This window comes from Geotrypetes seraphini, chromosome 3 (genome assembly GCF_902459505.1).
Source record: "Geotrypetes seraphini chromosome 3, aGeoSer1.1, whole genome shotgun sequence".
In the NCBI taxonomy this organism is placed as follows: Eukaryota; Metazoa; Chordata; class Amphibia; order Gymnophiona; family Dermophiidae; genus Geotrypetes; species Geotrypetes seraphini.
Window position 1 is genome coordinate 142,951,094 of NC_047086.1, and position 23,277 is coordinate 142,974,370.

The 23,277-nt window shown below is 43.5% G+C and overlaps 1 protein-coding gene and 1 long non-coding RNA gene across 3 annotated transcripts in view; one reads left to right on the top strand and one right to left on the bottom strand.

The window, feature by feature from the left end:
* Window positions 1-21,893, bottom strand: part of SNX17 (sorting nexin 17) — a 149,845-nt gene extending 127,952 nt beyond the window's left edge. Inside the window, exon 1 of one of the 2 annotated variants that reach the window (XM_033938345.1) lies at window positions 21,554-21,893. In XM_033938345.1, coding sequence (XP_033794236.1) covers window positions 21,554-21,613 — 60 coding nt within the window. In that variant the 5' untranslated portion in view covers window positions 21,614-21,893. The remainder of the gene's footprint in view (window positions 1-21,553) is intronic. The other variant, XM_033938346.1, reaches the window with a different exon arrangement.
* Window positions 21,894-22,276: 383 nt separating this feature from the next.
* Window positions 22,277-23,259, top strand: LOC117357885. The gene is made up of 2 exons (XR_004538887.1): window positions 22,277-22,332; window positions 22,410-23,259. It is a non-coding gene; the product is annotated as an uncharacterized LOC117357885 (long non-coding RNA).
* Window positions 23,260-23,277: the final 18 nt, after the last annotated feature.

The following is a 23,277-nucleotide window of genomic DNA, read 5'->3' on the forward strand; positions in this document are numbered from 1 at the left end:
TAGAATTATCATATTTTGTGTCAAAAAATCCCTCAACTCCACTTCTCCTTCCATCCCTCAACTCTTTCTTCCATTCACACTATGCCCACTCATCTCTGGCTCCCTTTCTTTGTCCCTGCAAACCTTCTTCAAACCCAGCATCCTCTCTCCTCCAGCTGCTCTGGTCAAGACATCTGTCTCTCTTTTAGCTGGCCTTTATGCCCATGCCTTCCCAAGCAGCATCATATACAGCTTCAGTTTCCTGAACTATGCTGGGCAAGTCCAGTGGTATTTGCTGTAAAATGTACAAGAACCTACACGAAGAGTGCAGACAAAGCAGGGGGGGAGGGGAATAGACACATTCATCTACTGTAACTACCTGCACTTTTTTTTCCAGGACTTGTTTCTGCTGCTGCAGGACCAAGCCAAAACATCAGTGTATGTACTGCAACTAAGGTGGCAAAAGCAGTGGCAAGTCATTTTTTTGGCATTGCACATGCCACCCCACACCAATGCCTTTGCAAACCACACTGACTCCCCCAGTGCAGGCATAGTTCCAATCCAACCCCCACCACAACAGGGCAAAACATTTGTCCACAACAGGCCTAAAATCTTCCTTCTGGAACTGGCAAAATTGGTATTTTTTGCTAATAGCACATTGGGAATATCACAACTCTGTTAATACATACTTCAGGATGCTTGCAGTTAAAAAGCCAGATCTGTGTGCCTGATGGACTGGAGAGTCATAAAGCATATCTCACATTCACAGTCACATAGCTGGTAGAGCCACAGTAGAGGGGGGGGGGAAAAAAAAAGGTCAGCAATCAAAACTCCACATGAGAGAGAAACTAGGAAAGCTGCTGCTGACCAGGCAAGGTCCTAGCTGCCTAACAAAGAGAATAGGATGCTACAATAGAACTACCCTTTGCCCCTCTCTACTGTATGGCCCAGAATGATAAAAAACAAAATTGGGCAGGAACAGAGGAAAAGCAAGGAGATTAAAAAATCTTTGTTGCACAATAGATTTTCCTGTTTGTCATAAGCTATGAGCAAGGGTCAAAGACCAGCAATGGTAAAGCATGCTTAAATCTACACAAATTCTTTCTACAGAAAATTAAAAACACAAAACAAAAAACTCCCACACACAGAAGCACATGGTTCAACTTTTCCAAAAGGGCACATCATGCATATATCAGAAGTCTGATTTTCATTTATTGTTCCCTATTGGTTATATACAGTGGCTTTCCAACCATCATAGGAGCTGTAAAGCAAAAAGAAAAACACAGTTAGCAGTATATATGTGTGCACATACAAAGGACATGTTGATTTCTATAGAACCCCTGATCATTTCTTCCACAACTCCAAAGAATTACACATCTTAGAATAAAACATACGCACAAGTCAAAGACAGCATAAAAGGAGAAAAAAGTTTCAGCATCAATCATATGAGTTCACAGCCTACAGATAAGACTTCTGAGCCTATACTACCACATCACAAATATGAAGCCGTTGCAATTCCTTCAGTAAATAGAAAAATCTTATTTAATGTAAAAGGAAATTTTTGCATAAATATTCTAAACAGGATATGTGGGAAACAGTGAGGAATGCACAGTGATCCCATAAGGACAATAATTTACTGAGACTAAGCAAATCTGCAGTTCAATAAACAAACCAATAGCCAAAAACAAAACAAAAAATGCCAAATAACTTTATTGGTAAGTTAAACTTGCGCAAATCAACTATGTATTCAACTGTAGGTACCACAATAAACTAGACACACTGCTGTGCTGCTTTTCATCACATACCCCATGCAGATACCACAACGGCTCATGTCATAACAGAGCTCAGAGTCTGTGAACAAGGACTCTAAAAAGTACACATTAGTTCTTTCTTTCTCCTTACCACATACACTCTTCCCCTCTAAAGAAGAGCAAAACAAAATTACACATTAAGGAAAGGCCAGAGTAACCTACTGCAAACTAGTATTCTGAAGACTAAGCTGCTCATACTGCATTAAGGTCATCCATAGGTTCTTCTTGAATCTCCCTACATCAGACCTATACTATTATGAAAGCAAGTGATGGATAAGTAGTAGGGATGAAGGAACCAGAAGGCTCATAATGTAGCAGCTTAAGTCAAACTTCTTATTTACATAGCCCTTCATTACACGTCTCTCCAACATAAATTTCTAAGACTACTGTACATAAAATACAGTATATAAAAGACATTTTTCAAACCCCATAAAATCCACAACCCAATAGTTCCTAAAAGAAAGCTCCCTCCCAATTTAAAAACACCATTATTCTTCTGTTGATAGCCATCACTGATAAAGTAATCAGTCAAGGAAGGCAGGGAGGAAACAGATTATATACACAGACAAGCCTCACAGGATACAGGGACTCATTTACTAATGTGTGAATGTGACTCACACAGTTATTTAGTAAAATAGGCTCCCATGAGAATAACGGGGAGCACTTAAATAGCATACATTAAGTTATATTAACAGTCATTTGTAACAAAGCCCATGGCTTGGAAAAAGTTGGCCTGGCATGCACACTTCTGTAAAAGCATTACCTTCTGTAGCCAAGAACCTGGGTGGCAGCAATGGGGAAATGTGAAGGAATGAAAGTTAAACTCAACCTTCCAGCACAACCCAACCACAAACCACAGCACAGGCCCACTCACTAACTACATGGCGTTCCTGGATATAAACCAATGACATGTATAGGCAAAGGAGAGAACTCAGTGCCAGAATCCTACCTGCTTGTTATCCATCTAACAAGGAATGTCAACATTCCCTAAACTAAACTCCAGCAACTCAGCTGGCACAGTTCATTAAGACTACTAAGTTTACACTCTCTCTTCCTTGTTTAGTTTCATTTTGGAGAATTACTAGAATTAGACGTTTGGAAGTCTTTCTCAGATACAAAATAGATGGATTAGCCAAGGACAAGCCTTATCCAAACTGCCACAACTAGGCAAAGGAGAGCCCAGACACCACTCACGCACCTCCCCAATCAGAGGCATCAAAAGCAAAAAAAAAGTATGATGGCCTACTGGCCACGCAGGCAGCGAAGCTTGACCACCAACTATCCAATCTACTGATCACGACACCAGACTACAAAACTTTCAGAAAAGAAATAAAAACCCTGCTATTCAAGAAATCTATAAAGACAAACTAACTCTGCAGGAAGCATCTCAATCCCCCCGAAGTAACCTGCTCAATTATGTAATCTCTTCTGGAATTGTCCAGATAACCTCTTATGTAATCCGCATTGAACTGCAAGGTAATGGTGGAATAAAAGTCATTAATGTAATGTAAGACAGGTATCTATGTTCTCTTTTGAACACCATGGAGGTACCTCATACAGCATAAATTACTCCTGGCGGAATTCTGCACAACTGCGCAGCACAGAATTTGTGTAGAATTCAGTGCAGGCCTTCCAAGTCACCCATGAGTTATCTCTGGCACGCCTCGATGGGGTTCTCCCACTTTCCTTCCCGCTCCTAACCCAACCTTCCCCACCCCACACACATAGCCAGGTCTGGACTCTCTCATTCTCTCTGACACCCCCCAACATGTGGATCCAGCATCCCTTTTTCTTACCTGTGGGTTCTCCCAAAAAAGCAACAGCTGACCAACTGGCAGAGACAATGCTGTGAACGGGCTGCTTGCAGCTGGCCCCTCCAGGGCCTTTCCTGTGCTGCGCCTGTCTTACAGGAAGTGACATCACCAACAGATGACACAGCAAAAAAAATACCCTGATGGGGCTAGCCACAAGCAGCCCGTTTACAGTGCTTTCTCTGCTGGTTCACCAGGCACCACCGCTGCTTTGGGAGAGCCCACAGATAGAAAAAAAGGTGCTGGGATCCACATTGGGGAAGGGGGGAGAGCAAAAGAGGCTAGACCCATGGCAGGGAAGGGGGAGAGAGAGAGAGAGAGAGAAATCCCAGATTAGTGTGAGAAGAGAGGAAGAGATTGTTATCCATTAGAGAGAGAGATGCCAGATCATCAGGCGATGGAAGGCGATTCAGAGTATAAGCGAGAGGTGCTGGTAGAGTAGGATAGTAGAGACGGAGAGAGAGAGTGACCCGGATGAGAAAGGGAAGGTAGGAAGGAAGAGATTCCAGACCATAAGGGCAAGGAAGGGGATTTAGGGTACAAGAGAAAGGGGAATGATTTAGGGGGAGACAAAACTGAGGTTGAATGAGAGAGGGAACTGAGAAAAAAAAATATCAGAAGGAATTTCAGGCCTTATGAAAGTATTTTTGCATAAATTCCCCTACAAATAAACTTTGTAGAATTTTCGCATTTTTTGAGTAATAAATAAGATAGATATATATATAGAGAGTGAGCTGGAGGAAGGAGTTGGAAAAAAAAAAAAAATGTCCACAACCAAAGTGCCATCTATTTAAAAATACATGCTGATGGAATTTATTTATTTATTTTTATTTTATTTTATTTCTTGTATACTTGTCGGGTGAAATGTCTCCAAGCGTGAAGATGTTTTCAATCTAACAGTCTTCAAGTGTTAAAGATAAGTGGACTTAAAAATAAAAAAAAACTAAAATAATTACTTGAAAGAATGAATGAAAATATGATTAAGTAAAATCCGATGAAGTTGGTAAAGTCTTTCTTCATCTAGCGATACGCTATACAATCATTAAGGCTACACCTCAGAAGGTCATTCTCCTACAATTAAGTTCAAGTTTCAAGTTTTATTAATTTTTAATATACCGACCATCAACAGGTATAGCCGGTTTACAATAAAATGTTAAAATTAAGATAAAAGGTTAAGCTTATAAAAGTAAAAATTTTTTTTTTTTGAGGAAGAATTTTTCTAGAGGTATACTGTATATACTTGAATATAAATCGATCTGAGATGAGGTATTCTTTTCCCCCTAAAAAGGAGGAAAAAAGGTTGACTTGAATATGAGACAGGGGGGAGGGGATTAATATTCATGTACCCTGCCAGGATCTGTGCCCTGCCCACTCTTCACTCCCTCCCCTGCCAGGCTCAGCACCATCTCCCATCCCTCTCTGCCAGGCTCTCAACCCTGTCCCAACTCCCTCCCTGCCTGGCTCTGCACCCTGTCCCCCCTCCCTCCCTACCTTGCCAGGCTCTCCACCCAGCCCCCTCCTTGCCCTGTACCTTGTCCCCCCTCTCTCCCGAGGTCCTGCAGGCCTCCACTGGGCCTGCTGCGACATGGTGGGTCAGAACAGGAGGGAACCCTCCTGTCTCAACCAACTCTGCCAATTTTTTTTTTTACCTCCCTCCCACCTCCCCTAGTGTACCTTTTTGAATCCCTGGTGGTACAGCAGGAGCGAGATTTCCATGCTCCTGCTCTGTGCTGAGCCCCTCCCTGAATAGCCACCTTGAGTTCTCATGGCCCAGCAGTGTACCAGGCATGAGCGACCTTTCCTCGATCCTGCCTGGCACTGAGCCGCTCGCTGAATGGCTGCCGCAAATTCTCACGAGTTCCGCAAAAACTTGGGGCAGCCATTCAGCAAGCGGCTCAGTGCCAGGCAGGAGCAAGGAAAGGTCACTCATACCCAGCTAACCCCCAGGCCACATGGCAGGCCCAGTGGAGGCCTGCAACAAGTCCAGGAGGGGGGCAGGTAGGTGATGACCCGAATATAAGCTGATACCTCCATTTTTGGGCCATTTATTTAAATCCATGTTTCGCTATAATAGCTGAGTTATGAGAGTCTCCTTAAAGCACCTCTCAAAGTTGTATCAGCATGTATGGTTTGCGAAAATTGTTTTTGGGAATGAGAGAAGAGACAAGGAGACTAGGTACTACATTTTTGTTAGCTTATCCATGCAAATGTGTTATCAAGTTTATGGGTTTAAAATATGTGTTCTTCACATCCTTTTTAGATCACAAGGGTTTATCTAGTGCTGGGAGTGTAGCTCAAAAGAATAATGCCGGGTTGTAGTGTTTAAGTCTTTTCTTTGTATTTTACTGCAGTGCTCCCTATAATTTATTTTTCTCTCTTCCTATGATAACATAAGGAGAATGCTAAAAAAAAAAAGGGGGAGAGGCTGCAAAGATCAAAATTTACATCAGGCATGGATGTTATTAAAAAACACCATCTTGGAAGCCCAGACAAGATATATTCCACATATTAAGAGTAGGAGACCAGTATGGTTAACAAGTGAGGTGAAGGAAGCTATAACATAACAACAGATTTCTATACCGCATAATCCTTAGTTCAATGTGGTTTACAAAATATTATGCAGATAACGCAATACGCAAGAATTAGCTAGCTACAAATTTAGAAAAAAGAAAAGTTTTCAAAAGTTTTCTGTAATGTTTATAAGATATTGATCTAGTCAGTAATGGGCGGAATTCTTTATCGAATTGAGCTGCTTGATAGGAAAGACAGTGCCCATGATATTTCTTATTTTTACAGCCCTTAACAGAAGGGAACATAAATAGGGCATGGGATTGTCTACTGTTCCCGTGAATCTAACAAATCTATCAACAAGGTAAAGCGGAGCAGCACCAAAAGCGACTTTATAGTATAAACATTCCAACTTAAAGATCACCCAGGCCTCAACTGGGAGCCAGTGTAGCTCACAGTATTAGGGGGGGGTTACATGATCATACTTCCTCAGTCTGTAAATCATTCTAACTGCTGTATTTTGGACCAAGGTCAGCCTAGCCAAGTTTTTCTTTGTACTTGTCAGATTTATAATATTGCAGTAGTCCAGAATGCTAAGTAATAGCATTTGAACTAAAAGTGTAAAGGCAGTAGCGTCAAAATAAGCTCAGGATCTATTTGATTTTTCATAGTTAGACTCTGATCAAAAACCACTCCCACGATTTTAATTGTGAGGCTTATTGGAAATGATACTGAATTGATTTTAATTGTTGATTCTGGAATTATCTTTTTTGTTGATGCAAAGAAAAAAAAACTTAGGGCTCCTTTTGCTAAGGTGCGCTAGTATTTTTAGCGCACACAGGAAATTACCGTGCGCTATGCTTCTAGAACTAACGCCAGCTCAATGCTAGCGTTAAGGTCTAGCATGCACAGCAATGTAGCGCACGCTATTCTGCACATTAAAGCCCTAAAGCAGCTTAGTAAAAGGAGCCCTTAGTCTTTTCCTGATTTAATTTTAACTTAAATTCTTGCATCCAAGATTCCATTGTGTTTAACATTGACTTGATAACTTGGGTGCTGTTGGATAGCGTATTACAACAGGGAATGATTATTATAATATCATCAGCGTAGCTAAATATCTTTAGGTCCAATTTGCTCATCCAGTAACCCAATGAAAAACGATACACATTAAAGAGTATAGGAGAGAGTGGGGAGCCCAGTGGGACACCACACGGATTTTTCCAAGCTACTGACAGTAGATCCTTAAATTTAACCTGGTAAATTCTTGATTCCAGGAATCTTTTAAACCATGAAAAGACTTTACCCTGGATTCCTAAAGAATCCAGAAATTCAAGCAATTTACAATGGTCGACTAAATCTAACGCACTACTCAAATAAAACTGAAGCACCAGAACACTACTACCTTTACTCAAAAGATTATTTAAGTGGTCCAAAAGTGAAGCTATTACGGCTAAAAGAAAATTCTTCAGAAAGTACAAGGACCTGAATGAAAATAATAGAAAACAGCATAACGAATGGCAAGTCAAATGCAAGACGCTGATAAGGAAAGCAGAGAGAGCTTGAAAAAAGATTGTGCTGAAGGCAAACACAGAGTAAAATCGTTTTAGGTATATTAAGAAGCAAGAGGCCAGTAAAATAATCAGTTGGAATGCTAGATGACCATGCAGTATAAAAGAACACTCAGGGAAGAAAGGGCATAGTGGAGAGATTAAATGAATCATTTGCTTCAGTTCTTCACAGAGGAATATGTGGGAGAGATACCGGTGCCAGAAATGGTATTCAATGCTGATAAGTCAGAGAAACAAACAAATCTCTGTGACACTGGAAGATATAATGGGGCAATTTGACAAACTGAAGAGTAGCAAATCGCCTGGACCAGGTGGTATACATCCCAGAGTACTAATAGAATTGAAAACTGAACTTGCAAAGCTACTATTAATAATTTGTAATTTAGCCTTAAAATCCAGCATGCCAACATAACACCAATTTTTATAAAAGGTTCTAGAGGCGATCTGGGAAATTATAGCTTGGTGAGTGATGTCTGTGCTGGACAAAATGGTAGAGACTATTATAAATAACAAAATTACAGAGCATATGATTTTTAACATATTTATCAATGATCTAGAGATGGAAATATCTAGTGAGATAATTAAATTTGCTGATGACAAAGTTGTTCAAAGTTAATAAATCACAAGATGATTGTGAAAAATTGCAAGAGTGAGCATAAAAAAGACAGATGACGTTCAATGTAAGCAAGCGTAAAGTAATGCATGTGGAAAAGAGGAACCCAAACTACAGATAAGGGATACAAGATTCCACACGCCGCCCAGGAAAAAGGATCTAGCTGTACATCATTGAGAATATGTTGAAACCCTCAGCTAGTGTGCAGCAGCAGCAGCCGCAGCTAAGAAAGCAAGTAGAATGTTAAGAATTATCAGGAAAGGAATGAAAAAAACCCAAAGATTAAATTATTACAATGCCCTTGTATCGATCCATGATGTGGCCGCATCTCAAATACTGTGTGCAATTCTGGTTGTTGCATCTCAAAAAAAAAAATAAAGAATTAGAAAAGGTACAGAGAAGGGCAACTAAAACGATAAAAAGGGATGGGATGACTTCCCCATGCAGAAAGGCTAAAAGCAGCTAGTGCTCTTCAGCCTGGAGAAAAACAAACAAAAATACACACTTACATACTCTTCTGGGCAAGATAAAAGCACATGGATTAGCAAACAACTGGTTAACTGAATAGCAAGAGAAGTGATTTAAAAAAAATCACACTCTCTCACTGGTGTAAAGGGCATGCCTGATGCTGCAGGATTCTGCACTGGCTCCTCATAGGATTACTACATTCATTAATAATCTATATTAGGAAGTGAAGGCCAACATCGGTTTTTTGCACATCTTGGTAAAACTTGTGACACAACAACTCACAGAATGAAAAGCTGAAGGGAGACCAAGACAAATAAGGAGACTAAGTTAATGAGTGAAAATGATTTAAAATAAGCATATGCCATATACGTGTGGATAAAAAAAAAAAAAGAGAGACACATAGCTTATATAAGAATATTTGAAATATAGAAACTGTAAATGTATTCACATATTTCAACACACTAAAAACAAGTGAACAGCTGTTAGTCTGCCAGGGATCATAGAGTCTACAATAAGATTCCTTTAAAACTCTGAAAAGCTGATGTATATTCATCTCAGAAACAGAAGGATATGGGTAAGACTGAGGGAATTCACAGAGAAGCAAAAAAAATATAACAAGGAAAAGCCAGGAAGGTTTATCATGCCCTACCATTGCCCTATTTGTGACACCAATGTCTGTTCCATTCCATTTTATTTTTAAACTGTTTTATTTAATTTTTCATAAAACCATAGAAACAGTAAAAGAAACAGGTCTTAAATTGTAGATATACATATCTGGATGTACATGGTAATAGTGACCAAACAAGAACTGACATGCAGAGGCATGAGCCAGAACAATAAATCATGCCTTCGAGCATGTGCAGTAAAACATACAACATAATAACCAAAAAATAGAGTCCTGCATTTGTAGATTGAAAATTACACCTCTGCAGCAAAGAGAATTTATAAGTGGAGAAAAGAGAAGAGAAACATTAGGCTCATGTTGAGTATAGGAATGTGACATCACCCCATGACGGAACTGTGAAGGTGATTATATATGAAGTTTGATTATACTCATGTAAAACCCTCTGCTAAGGGGAGGGCTCTGCTAAGGGTAGCCAAATCTTTCAATTTTAGATCTCCTAGGCGAGCAAGAAGTTGCCAGACATTCATATCTGTGGGTTAGCATTATGGTAGCGCACCAAAATGTAGAGTTGAAGAGATTAGATTTCCAGTTCGAGAGAATCATTTGAATGGACAATGCGATTAAAATGTCAAATAGCTTTTTCTGATCAGTTGTCAGATGGTCAGAAAGAATGTAGGATCTAAAAATTAGTATCTCGAAAGATAGTTCTGAATATATAGGTAGGCAACTACAGATGTGTTTCCAAACTGCTGTCCAGAATGGTTGTATATTGGGGCAAGAAAAGAGCATATGCTTGAAATCTCCGAGGTCAGAGAGACAATGCCAACAAAGATTAGAGTCAGAAAGACCGAATCTGTGTAATTTGCTTGGGGTCCAGAAGGCTTTATGAAAGAAAAAGTAAAGGGATTGCATAAGGTTAGTGGAGAGAGTGGATCTATAATATTTTGTGAAAAGTGCATCCCGTTGAGCATCAGTACCATTCCATGATGAAGTGTCAGACCAATATTTTCTAGATTTCTGGAATAATGGAAAGTGAAATTTTTTTAAAGACTTTGTAATATAAGGAGGTGGTATGAACTTGTGATTGACCAAGATGATATAGCGAGTTAATTTTAGATAATTCTGGGGTAGATGGGTCTAAAGGCCATTTGAGTTTATTGCATCCATCTGTAGAAGGCAGTTTATTGAGCTAATTGCATCCATCTGTAGAAGGCAGACGAAAGTAGATGAAATGTGTATTGTAGCACATCAAAGAGTAATATAGTCTTATTTTTAATGATTTGATTTAAGTACCAAATGCCGCAGTTCATCCATAGGGTCAAGGAGATGGTTTTGTTTTCTATTTTGATATCGTTGTTATGCCAGATGGGAGCTTGAAGGGTATGAGAGCTAGGTGAGGAGAATGTGTTTCCAAGTTTAATAAGAGCTATTCTAGTATTTAGTATTGTTGCAAACTGATGGGGGATTTGAGATTTAGGCATTTATGGAACACTGGACAAGGGCACTGAGCGCATAAGTTGCGATTCAATGACATACCAGCTGGGTACACTAGAGGGTGGTTGAGTTGTACAAGGTACTGTAACGTAAGATAGCAGCTAAGTGGTAGAAGTAAAAGTCAGGAAAACCCAGTCCGCCCTGTTGTTTCGGTGCTTTGAGAGAGGCTAGGGCAATGCGAGATATGTTTTTATTCCAAATAAATTCAGCCATTATTTTATCAATGTCTTTGTAATATTTACTAGGTGCTATTAGGGGAGCATGGTCAACTAGTAGTTTATTATAGGGGTGAGAATAATCTTTGTGATCTCAATATGGCCCCACCATGAGAGATTGAATGGAGACCATGTACTGGTTAATTTACGGATTTTTGTTATTAAAGTTTCGGACATAAGAAGTCTCTATCCTTGTAGAATAGAACACCCAGATATTTTATGTGTGAGGGTGACCATCTTAAATTGGTATTTCCAATATCCGATAGGAAGGTATTATTATTAAGGGGCATAGCTTCTGATTTTTCCCAATTAATATGATAACCTGACATCTTAGAGAAACGAGAGATGAGATTCAGTAGAGCTATTATAGAGGAGGAAGGATTAGTGAAGAAAATGAGAATATCATCCGCATTTGCTAAAGTTTTGAAGGAGGAATGTCCAATTGTGATTCCGGTAATGGAGGTGTCGTTACGTATGGCAATGAGGAGAGATTCAAGCCAAACCAGTTTAAGGTATTAAATAAATGTGGCCATTCGACCATGTTGAAGGCCTTTTCTGCGTCGAGTGAAAGAGCTATGGAAGGATTTTTAGTATGAGTAGCAACATCAATCAAATCCAAATTTGAAGAAATGCAATCTGAAGGTACAGATCTGGCCACCTTGAGCAGACTGGATGGACCGTATGGGTCTGTACGAGTATCTGCCATAATTTGTTAAAAATAGAAGTAATACTGTATGCATAGTCACTAGAATCACACTGAGAATTTATGCACGAAGCAGTCTGAGAGACTTGTACACAGTAAGACTACAAGACATACAGTGAAACTGTTCAATAATAAATGCCTTGACAAGGAAAAACAGAACTTGACAGCAAATAAAAGAACATATATAGCCTGTTCAGTCTGCCCATTCACACCAGCTGCTTATCTCTACAATATCTTCCTCTCAGAGATCCTCTGTGCTTGTCCCATTCTTTCTTAAATTCAGACTGTCCTTATGTATATTACCTTTCGTGGGAAGTTGTTCCATGCATCTTCAACCCTAATTGAAAGGTAATATTTATCTTACTCATGAATCTATTCCTTTTTCACCCTGGTCTAATGACTCAAGTGTCTGCTTTCTGCGTAAATAGGTCACCTCCTATGCATTTATACATTTGCTTAAATATCTCATACCCTTATTCTATCTTTCCTGCAGGCTATATAAGTTTAGATCTATTAAGTCTGTGTACCATTATGCTTTTTTTTTTTTTTAGTCCAAGTATGTTAACTTTATGCATAGTAACATAGAGATGACTGCAGATAAAGACCCGAATGGTCCATCCAGTCTGCCCAACCTGATTCAATTTAAATTTTTTTTATTTTTTTCTTAGCTATTTCTGGGCAAGAACTCAAAGCTCTACCCGGTACTGTGCTTGGGTTCCAATTTCTGAAATCTCTGTTAAAACCTACTCCAGCCCATCTACACCCTTTTAAATAAAGACCGCTGACAATTTTTGTAGTCAGTTCCTGAACCAACATCATAAGATTTGTACCCTTCTGAAGATGCAGTCTCCAGACTATACATAGTACTCCAAATTATGTCTCAGACTTACACAAGAGCAGTATCACCTCCTTTTTTCTTGGTAATCATTCCACTCTCTATGGACCTGAGCATCCTTCTGGTTTTTGTTTGGCCACTTTAAGGCCATTCCCAGATCTCATTCTTGTTTGGTGCATAAAAGTACTTCATTCCCATACTGTTCCACTTGCTTGGGTACTTGCAGCACAAACACATTACCTTCTCTTTTTTTGCATCAAATCATAGCTACCAATTCTACACCATTCCTGAAGCTTCACTAGAATCAATTATGAACACACACACACACACAGTGACACTGCTGTACTATAAGTTATCTCATAATTTCCAAAAACTTTCTGATTTGAGTTTGACAGAGCCCAAGCATACTTATCAGAAGAGCAGATATCCCTCAGCAACTTTTATTGGCTTCTGAGATGTGTGCGAGAAAGACTTTGCATGACATATGCTTAAAGTTGTACTGCACAACTAAAAAGCACAGTTACTTACCGTAACAGGTGTTATCCAGGGACAGCAGGCAGATATTCTTAACGTATGGGTGACGTCACCGACGGAGCCCCGGTACGGACCTTTTTAACTAGAAAGTTCTAGTTGGCCGCACCGCGCATGCGCGAGTGCCTTCCCGCCCGACGGAGGAGTGCGTGGTCCCCAGTTAAGATAAGCCAGCTAAGAAGCCAACCCGGGGAGGAGGGTGGGACGTAAGAATATCTGCCTGCTGTCCCTGGATAACACCTGTTACGGTAAGTAACTGTGCTTTATCCCAGGACAAGCAGGCAGCATATTCTTAACGTATGGGTGACCTCCAAGCTAACAGAGAGGGAGGAGGGATGGTTGGCCATTAGGAAAATAAATTTTGTAACACAGATTGGCCGAAGAGTCCATCCCGTCTGGAGAAGGCATCCAGACAGTAGTGAGTAGTGAACGTGTGAACTGAGGACCAAGTGGCAGCCTTGCAGATTTCCTCAATAGGTGTGGAGCGGAGGAAAGCCACAGAAGCAGCCATAGCTCTGACTCTGTGGGCCGTGACAGCACCTTCCAGTGAGAGACCGGCCCGAGCATAACAGAACACAATGCAGGCAGCAAGCCAGTTGGAAAGCGTCCGTTTAGAGACAGGACGACCTAGACGGTTAGGATCGAAGGTCAGAAAGAGCTGAGGAGACGAGCGGTGAGCCCTGGTACGATCCAGGTAGTATGCAAGGGCACGCTTACAATCCAGAGAGTGTAACGCCTGTTCCCCAGGATGGGAATGGGGCTTAGGGAAGAAAACAGGCAATACAATGGACTGGTTGAGGTGGAAGTTGGAGACCACCTTAGGCAGAAATTTAGGATGGGTACGCAGAACCACCTTGTCATGGTGAAAAACAGTGAAAGGTGGGTCGGCAACCAGTGCATGCAGCTCACTAACCCTCCTGGCAGAGGTGATGGCAATGAGGAAAAGCACCTTCCACGTAAGAAATTTGAGTGAAGTTGTGGCAAGAGGCTCAAATGGAGGTTTCATGAGGGCTGAGAGAACCACATTCAGGTCCCAGACGACTGGAGGAGGCTTCAGAGGTGGTTTGACATTGAAGAGGCCTCTCATGAACTGGGAAACCAGGGGATGAGCCGTAAGAGGTTTTCCGAGGATTGGCTCATGAAACGCAGTGATGGCACTGAGGTGGACTCTGACTGAGGTCGACTTGAGGCCAGCGTCGGAGAGAGAGAGCAAATAGTCCAGTACAGTTTCCACCACCAGTGAGGTGGGATTGTGATGATGAAGGAGACACCAAGAGGAGAACCGGGTCCACTTCTGATGGTAACATTGGAGGGTGGCCGGTTTCCTGGAAGCATCCAAAATACGACGGACGGGCTGAGACAGATTCTCTGGAGAGGTCAGCCCAAGAGAAACCAAGCTGTCAGGTGGAGCGAGGACAGATTGGGATGTAGTAGAGACTGATGCTGCTGTGTAAGTAGAGTAGGAAACACATGAAGAGGAATGGGCTCCCTGAAGTTGAGCTGAAGCAGGAGGGAGAACCAGTGTTGGCGAGGCCACCGAGGGGCGATGAGGATCATGGTGGCTCTGTCCCTGCGGAGTTTGAAGAGCGTCCGCAACATCAGAGGTAGGGGAGGAAAGGCATAGAGGAACCGATCCGCCCAGTCGAGCAGGAATGCATCCGGGGCCAGACAATGAGGAGAGAAGAGTCTGGAACAGAACTGGGGCAGCTGATGGTTGTGAGGAGCTGCAAAGAGGTCCACCTGAGGAGTGCCCCAGAGAGCAAAGATGGAGTGGAGTGTGGGAGGATCCAGGGTCCACTCGTGAGGTTGAAGGATGCGGCTGGGATTGTCGGCCAGGGAGTTCTGTTCGCCCTGGATATAGACAGCCTTGAGGAAGAGACTGTGGGCCGTGGCCCAGGTCCAGATGCGGATGGCCTCCTGACAGAGGAGGGGAGATCCGGTGCCGCCTTGCTTGTTTATGTAGTACATGGCGACTTGGTTGTCTGTGCACAGGAGAAGAACCTGAGGGTAGAGAAGGTGCTGGAAGGCCTTGAGAGCATAGAACATGGCCCTGAGTTCGAGGAAGTTGATGAAAGAGTAGACCCCTGGAAAGATTGGAAGAGTTCAACCACCATTGAAGAGATTGCCGAAGAGACGATGTCACAGAGATGGGATGAGAAAGAGGGTCGGTGGTCTGTGACCATTGGTTGGCTAGAGTCCACTGAGGTGTCCTGAGGTGGAGTCGCGCCAGAGGAAGTACATGGACCGTCGAGGCCATGTGGCCCAGGAGGATCATCATCTGCCGAGCTGGAATGGAGTGATGAAGGAGCACCTGACGGCAGAGGTGGAGCAGAGTTCGATGGCGGTCGGAGGGGAGAAATGCCCTCATTAGAGTGGTGTCGAGAACTGCTCCAATGAACTGAAGTCGCTGTGTGGGAAGCATTTGCGACTTGCGGTAGTTGATCTCGAAACCCAAGAGATGGAGGAACGAGATGGTGTGATGAGTGGCTTGAAGTACAAGCGGAGACGTAGGTGCTTTCACCAGCCAATCGTCCAAGTAGGGGAACACCTGAAGGTCGTGAGACCTGAGGAAGGTCGCCACCACAATAAGGCACTTGGTGAACACTCTGGGCGATGATGCGAGGCCAAAGGGTAGCACTTTGTACTGATAGTGATGGTGCTGTATCTGGAACCGTAGGTAGCGACGTGAAGTCGGATGGATTGGAATGTGAGTGTAGGCCTCCTTGAGATCTAGGGAGCATAGCCAGTCGTGGTGGGAGAGAAGAGGGTAAAGCGTGGCTAGGGAGAGCATTCTGAACTTCTCTTTGACTAGACACTTGTTGAGGTCCCTGAGATCGAGGATGGGACGAAGGTCTCCTGTTTTTTTGGGGACCAGGAAGTAGCGGGAGTAGAATCCCTGACCCCTTTGGTCCGGAGGTACCTCTTCGATGGCATTGAGGAGAAGGAGGGATTGGACCTCCCTCAGGAGGAGGGGGGTTTGGGAGGAGTGAGTTGAGTCTGTGGGCGAGCCTGAGTCTGATGTTGGTGGCGAGGACGGCGAGACTGTTGTTGAGGCGGATTGAGAGGTCTGGCCGAGAACCTACGCTGGTAAGAAGACTGTTGTCTGTAGGGACGAGCAGGTGGAGTTTTCTTTTTAGGTTTGATCAGAGTGTCCCACCTGGTCTCATGTGCTGAGAGTTTCTGGGTTGTTGAGTCCAGGGACTCTCCGAAGAGTTCATCGCCCAGACAAGGTGCGTTAGCCAGGCGGTCCTGGTGGTTAATGTCTAGGTCAGAGACTCTCAGCCATGCCAAACGGCGCATGGCCACCGCCATGGCAGAGGCGCAAGAGGTCAGCTCAAATGAGTCGTAGATGGAGCGAACCATAAATTTCCTGAGTTGGAGGAGGCTGGAAATTTGTTGCTGGAACAGAGGGACCTTACGTTCAGGAAGATATTTCTGTAAGGAGGAGAGCTGTTGCACCAGATGCTTCATGTAGAAGGAGAAATGGAAGGTGTAGGTGTTGGCTCTATTGGCTAGCATGGAATTTTGGAAAAGGCGCTTACCAAATTTATCCATGGTTTTTCCCTCTCTGCCAGGAGGGGTGGAGGCATATACACTGGAACCCTGAGATTTTTTCAAAGTAGATTCCACCAGGAGGGACTCGTGGGGCAATTGAGGTTTGTCAAACCATGGGATTGGGATAACCCGGTACAAGCTATCCAATTTACGAGGGGCTCCGGGAACAGTGAGGGGGAGTCTCCCAGTTCTTATAGAAAGTTTCCCGTAAGATGTCGTGGACGGGCAACTTTAGAAATTCCTTGGGAGGTTGCTCAAAGTCTAGGGCATCGAGGAAAGCCTGAGACTTCTTAGAGTCGGGCTCTAAGGGGATGGAAAGAGCTGCTGACATTTCCCTAAGGAATTTAGAGAAAGAGGATTGCTCTGGTTTGAAGGCGGTGTCGGTCATGGAGGGTTCTTCGTCGGTTGACGAAGCGTCCTCTTCGGTACCGTGAGGGGAGTCTTCCCACAAGTCTGGGTCCCTAACATCGGGGTGCGTACGTTTGGACATCGGCGTGGAGGGCTCGGCATGGCGGGTCTTTGAGAGAGATTTGCCTGCGCGCACCGAAGCGGTACCGGGTGAGGAAGACCGATGTCGTTCCTGGGACCGGACAGGGTCGGCAGTAGCACGGGTATGCACCGTAGGTGTTTCGGCCAAGAGCACCGGCATGGAGGTATTAGTCGGTACCGAGGGGGTCGACACCGATGGGACAGTGCGAGGCTCGGACCGGTCCTGTACCGGAAGGTGCGGTGCCAGCAACGCCGGCAACAGTTGTTGGAGTTGTTGTTGCAGCTGCTCCTGTAACTGTGTTTGGAGTATGGCTGCGATGCGGTCATCCAGGGGAGGCACCGGTACCGCTTTTTTCTTCTTCGGTACCATAGGTGCCGCTCTACGCTCCGGCGATGAGGAGGCCGATGATGAGGCACTCACCGAGATCGGAGCGGAGCGTTTGCGGGGCCGGTGCGGCGCCGGAATGGCCGGTGTCGCAACCGTGGCAGGAGGGCGCTCAAGGGAAGTGGAAGGCTTCTTAGCCGGCTTACCTGGGCCCAACGACCCCGAGGAAGGGTCCGGTGGTGTCGACGTCGTCGGTGCCGACTTTTGGGGTGCTGTCGACGTCGCGGCAGGTTCCATGGCAGATCCGGTACCAAACAAAATATTTTGCTGGATCTGCCTATTTTTCAAAGTGCGCTTTTTAAGCGTAGCACAGCGGGTGCAGGTGTCAGCCCGATGCTCTGGACCCAGGCACTGGAGGCACCAATTGTGCGGGTCTGTGAGAGAGATCGGGCATGCACACCGCTGGCACTTCTTAAAACCCGGTTGAGGGGGCATGAAGGGAAACACGGCCTCCGCAAAATCAAAACCGGAGGCCTGTATGGTGACAACAGGCCCCGCTGGGGCCGGCTCGAAAAAATAAAGAAAACTCGACGAGTTTTTTTTTGTTTTTTTTTAAGGAAAAATAAAGTAATTCAAGGGGAAAAAAGGAAGAAATTCGGAAAAAATACGCGAGCGGGAAGGCAAACTAATGATTTCAACGGCCGTTGAAAAACATGCGACTTCTTCGCTCCGCGGAAATGAAGAAACTAGGGACCACGCACTCCTCCGTCGGGCGGGAAGGCACTCGCGCATGCGCGGTGCGGCCAACTAGAACTTTCTAGTTAAAAAGGTCCGTACCAGGGCTCCGTCGGTGACGTCACCCATACATTAAGAATATGCTGCCTGCTTGTCCTGGGATAATTCCTTTGACCAATTCAAGCAACAGGAACAGAGAGGAAATGACCAATGCCTTTTACTCTTTAGCAACCCCATGTGTCTAGACTGACTACCGTAATAGAAAAGAGATGGTTTCTCTCATTATGTGGGTATGTTGGTGATAGGCACATAAAAGAAAGAGGATGGCACTCAATCAAAAAATGTAAACATCCAAAAAGCATCCTAAATCAACACTTGGACATCCTAATCATCAGGACATCCAGGTGCTGATAATCAAAACCGCCTTTCTGAACGTTTAGTGAGGTGTTCCAGGCTCTGTTCAGGAAACAAACAGGAGAAACTGCCTTCACACCAGTGAACAGCAAATACCAATTGGTCACCTTTGTTGTTATTTTTGCTGCTCCAGGCTCTGTTCATCCAGAACTCGACATGGGCATAGCGGAGGAATGTTATGGGCAGGCTTAAAAGCAGGTTAAATATGGACATTAACCAAATGTTTTGCAAGTTGTCCTGGATGGAACTTAGATGTTCAGAGCTAGACCTGTTTTAGAAGTATCTAAGTGCCATAAAGGTGCCCAAACTGACCAGATGACTACTGCATGCATCAAGGTAATACACCCCCACACTTCTCCAGTACCCAGACCCTCTTCCACCACACAAAAATGAGAACAAAAAGGAACATAAATGTCTCTAGAATAGCAGCATCTGGTATGGGAAAGCCTAGTAGAACATCTCACAGGTGTGTGGACTAGTGAACCACAGACAGAAGAACTCAGGCCCATACATCACTCTAACCACTACATTTATGGCAGAAAGTGTGATCCTACCTAAACCCACCTATACCATCATATAGGTGCCAACTGAACTGTGAGTGCTACCGGGGTGGTACACAGATGAGTATAGTAAGTTTTTGGGGACTCACCATAAATTATAAGGGGGTTATGGTGAGATATACATCTGACACCCTTTATATGAAGTTCACAAAAGTGCCCTCTAAAAGTGTCCCATTGCTGTGTTGGGATATCTATGTGGCCAGTCCATTACTATGCTGGTCCCTCCCAGGTACAAATGGTCTGCATTTGGATGTTTTCAACATGGATGTTTTTCTGATCGAAAATGGGGTATAAAGTTAGATGTTAAAAAAAATATACCTGTATATATATGTATATACACACATATATATACATACATACACACACACACACATATATATTTATTTGTTTACATATACAGTACTCCCCCAATATTCACAGGTGTTCCGTTCCAGGAATCCCTGCGAATCTTGAAAAACCACGAATACGGTTTTTATGGGGGAGCCTGAAGAGGGTAACGGGAGAGCAGCTGGAGCGCCGCAAGTGCAGGAAATCACTCGCGGTATGCTCCGACTGCCTCTTCCTGCACTAAATTGGGCCTTATCCAATCGGGAGCTGTGTGTCAAAGCAGCTCCTGATTGAATAAAGCCCGACTTAATGCAGGAAGAGGCGGTCGGAGCATACCGCGAGTGATTTCCTGCACTTGCAGCGCTCCAGCTGCCCTCTCCTTGTCGGCGGTTCGCAGTCGGAAAATACCACGAATGACCGGGACCACAAACCGCCGACCACGAACAACCGGAGGAACACTTAGAAATGTTCCTCCAACTTTGGACGTCCAGCCGGAAACATCCAAGTTGGACTTAGATGAGGTTTTTTGAAAATGCCCCAACATATTTCTAAAAATTAAATGTGGTAGTAGTTTTGGTTTTGGCAAAACTGAAAAAAGCTGTTTAAATTGGCCTCTACAACAAACATGGATTTAAACCAATTATTTTAACAACAACCTGAACACAGGTTAATCAAAACAAACACTAGCCTTACACAGCAACCTATTGTGCAGCACTGCTACAGAAACAGACAAAACCGTTTCTCTTCCTACAGGGAAACTCTGAAAAGATCCTCGGATCCCAGCAGAGTAATCCTAAAAATAGTATTAAGCTATTCTACAGAAAAGGAAAAGGAAAAAAAAAGGAGGAGAGGAGATCTTATTATCAAATGATGGCCAATTTCTCATAAAATCAGTTAACCAAGAAAGATTTTTAAAAACAAAAGGGCAGTAATAAAGTGGGGAGCTCTTAGAACAGGGGGAGAAATTGGAAAAACAACATTCAATGGCAGATCTTAGGAATGAAAGCTTCTTAATTAAATTTAAGAAAAAAAAATTAACCTCTTCCCTTCACATCCTCACGGTTGATCGAAAACTCTAATTACACTCGTGAGCTACCCGTGCACGTGCAGCACCACAGCTGTAGCTTTCCCAGGCAAAGCAAATACCGGAAGTGATCTGCCAAAGTAACCCGGAGGGGGACTTACAGAAAACCAACAGTTATATGTTGTCACCTCCTCCAGAAAGGAAACAATTACAACCTGTACACATACAAAGTGACAGGTTTGGCAAGAGATCGGCTGTAGCTCTACTGATCGGAGGGGGCGAAATGCCCCATTCTAAAAGCTGAAGACTAAAGCCTACAAATCCTGTACCCATCTGAAAGAAGAGCTGGCTAAAAATTAAAAAAATCTCAGATTTTTAAATCCCGACCTCTCTCATTCACTAGATGTCAGACCAGTGGTCCAGTTGGCATTCTACGATGTTATTCCCGATCTTCTATTAGCGTTGCTTTCATTTATCTGTTATTCTTTACTTTCTTTTTTTTTTTTAGAGAACGTTCATATAATTTTTGAAATCGTTTATTATTTGACCAGATTATTAGCAGTTATTGTACCTTACTTGGTAGAAAGGCACGTCAAATTAAAACGCGATGCTAAAGAGAAAGCGAAGGCAGAGCCCCCACTAGCCACTACTGTACACTTTTAAATGCACACACGGGGAGAGGCCACAGATTTCTCCAAGGGTACAGCACTTAATTATCCAGGGTCCTCTGCAAATATTCGTTGGGTGGAGGACGGGATATAAAACGAACCAAATAAATAAAATCTCTCTCCCAGCTCCAGTGGGAGACTGGGGCTGGGATGGCTCCCCACTCAGGAATCACTGCGGATTCACCAACTTGAAATACCCCCGCTGTTTTCAACGGGTGTTGTGCGAAAATAAAATTGACTTTGCAAGAGCTAAACTTTGCACAGGCGTCCCTCTAACGGAGCTCTCTTTACTCACCACATAGGCGGCGCCGTTCTCCCCGCTGCGGGACTCGGTCTCCGGGATGGAGAAATGCATATCCCGGCGGCGGTTCCCCCTCCCGCGCCGGGGTTGTCCCGCTACTACAGCTGCTTCTGTCCCCCCCGCGTCTTGCGCCCCGCCAAGCTCGTACCGAAATTGCACAGGCTAGGGCCGCGCGCTTGTGCACGCCCCGCCGTCTCCTTCACCCAGCAGCGCAAGCACTCGTCTCAAACCGAAGCACCAGACTACAACTCGGAACTGCATACTACTTCCGCGCTATTGGCTGTCCTCCGTCATCTTCGGAGGGAGGGAGGAATTGGACCTTAGCATACACCAAGAAGTCTAACACCGGAGGGGGGGGGGAGTTTTACAAGAAGACAAACAAACATCCGACTTAAAACTCTGAAATACATGCAATACCCCAGAGCAAGGCCAGAGGAAATCCCCCCCTCGTTCATAGGATGTAGGAAAAATGGTAGAGCCCGAACAAATAGAATTTCCCAAATAGATTTCGATTAAGACTCCTGACAATCATCTTTTTCACGTTGTTTATTTGAGTACAGAAAAATATATACTTTTAAATATATAATTTTTATAAAATAAAAAATATGTTCATGGTCTCATAGAGGTTCAGACTGTTGGAGACCGAGTAGAACTATGAGTCGGATGCCCCCCTATAAGTACAGTGGTACAAGCTGAATATGTTGTGGCATTCGGTCCCTGGGATCTTTAGCTGACAGCAACTGAAGTGGGAGTGGTGTTTGATAGTATACGAGGTGATGCGATGTATGCATAATTGCATTTTATTCAGACTTGACAGAAGAAAATTAATTTTATGTTCTTTCATTTGCAGTCTGTTCAGATCACCTTCACACTTAGGACCAGCCTTTTAAACAACTGAGGTGCTAAACTCGGTTCAAATGACCCCGTCATGGAACCACAGAAAGAGTTTGTTTATAATACAGAGCTGACACCTATGCTTTCACAGAACTGGTCGCCGTATTTTCAACAAGTGATTATAACAAGCCACAGCAGTTTTAATTATAGACTGCATGAGATGAGGTTGGCTAATTGCAGAACATGGTAAAACCAGGATTCTCAGGATCTCCAGGATGTAGGGCAGACCACCTTAAGAATAATAACTGCTAAACACTGAATCGGAGTTGCATCTTCCTTCTAAAATTGTTGGGACTACAACAGTACCGCTAGCCCTGGTAACAATTAACCCAAGATTTACTTTTCTGCTGAAGACTTGTTTTTGGGTTTTTTTCTCGTTAGTGGGTAATAGATAGTAATACATCTGCTGCTGTTAACATAAAATAATCCAGCAGCAGCCAAGGCTATATTTTTTGGCTCTAGAATGCATTTTTCCCAGCCAAAATTCTTTCTGCGCTGTTACTCGGATTATTATTTTGCTTCAACTTAGTCCCAATTTAAAATCGCTGAAGTCATAGCATTGGTTCAGGAAGTTTTCCATCATGAAAAATACTGGCTGTCCTTTTAGTGATTTTAACACTTCCCTCTTTTCTAAAACTGTAGTGGTACTCAAACTGTATGCAATAGCTCTGTTTTGATTCAGGAATGTTTTTCTACAGCTCTTGCAAAAACAAAAAGAATGCAGACTATCCATTTTGTGCTGTATCGTTGTAAATACAGGCTGTTGCTTTTTATCTATTTAAATTGCGGCTTGTTTTTTACCTTACTTACCATGGACCCCTGAA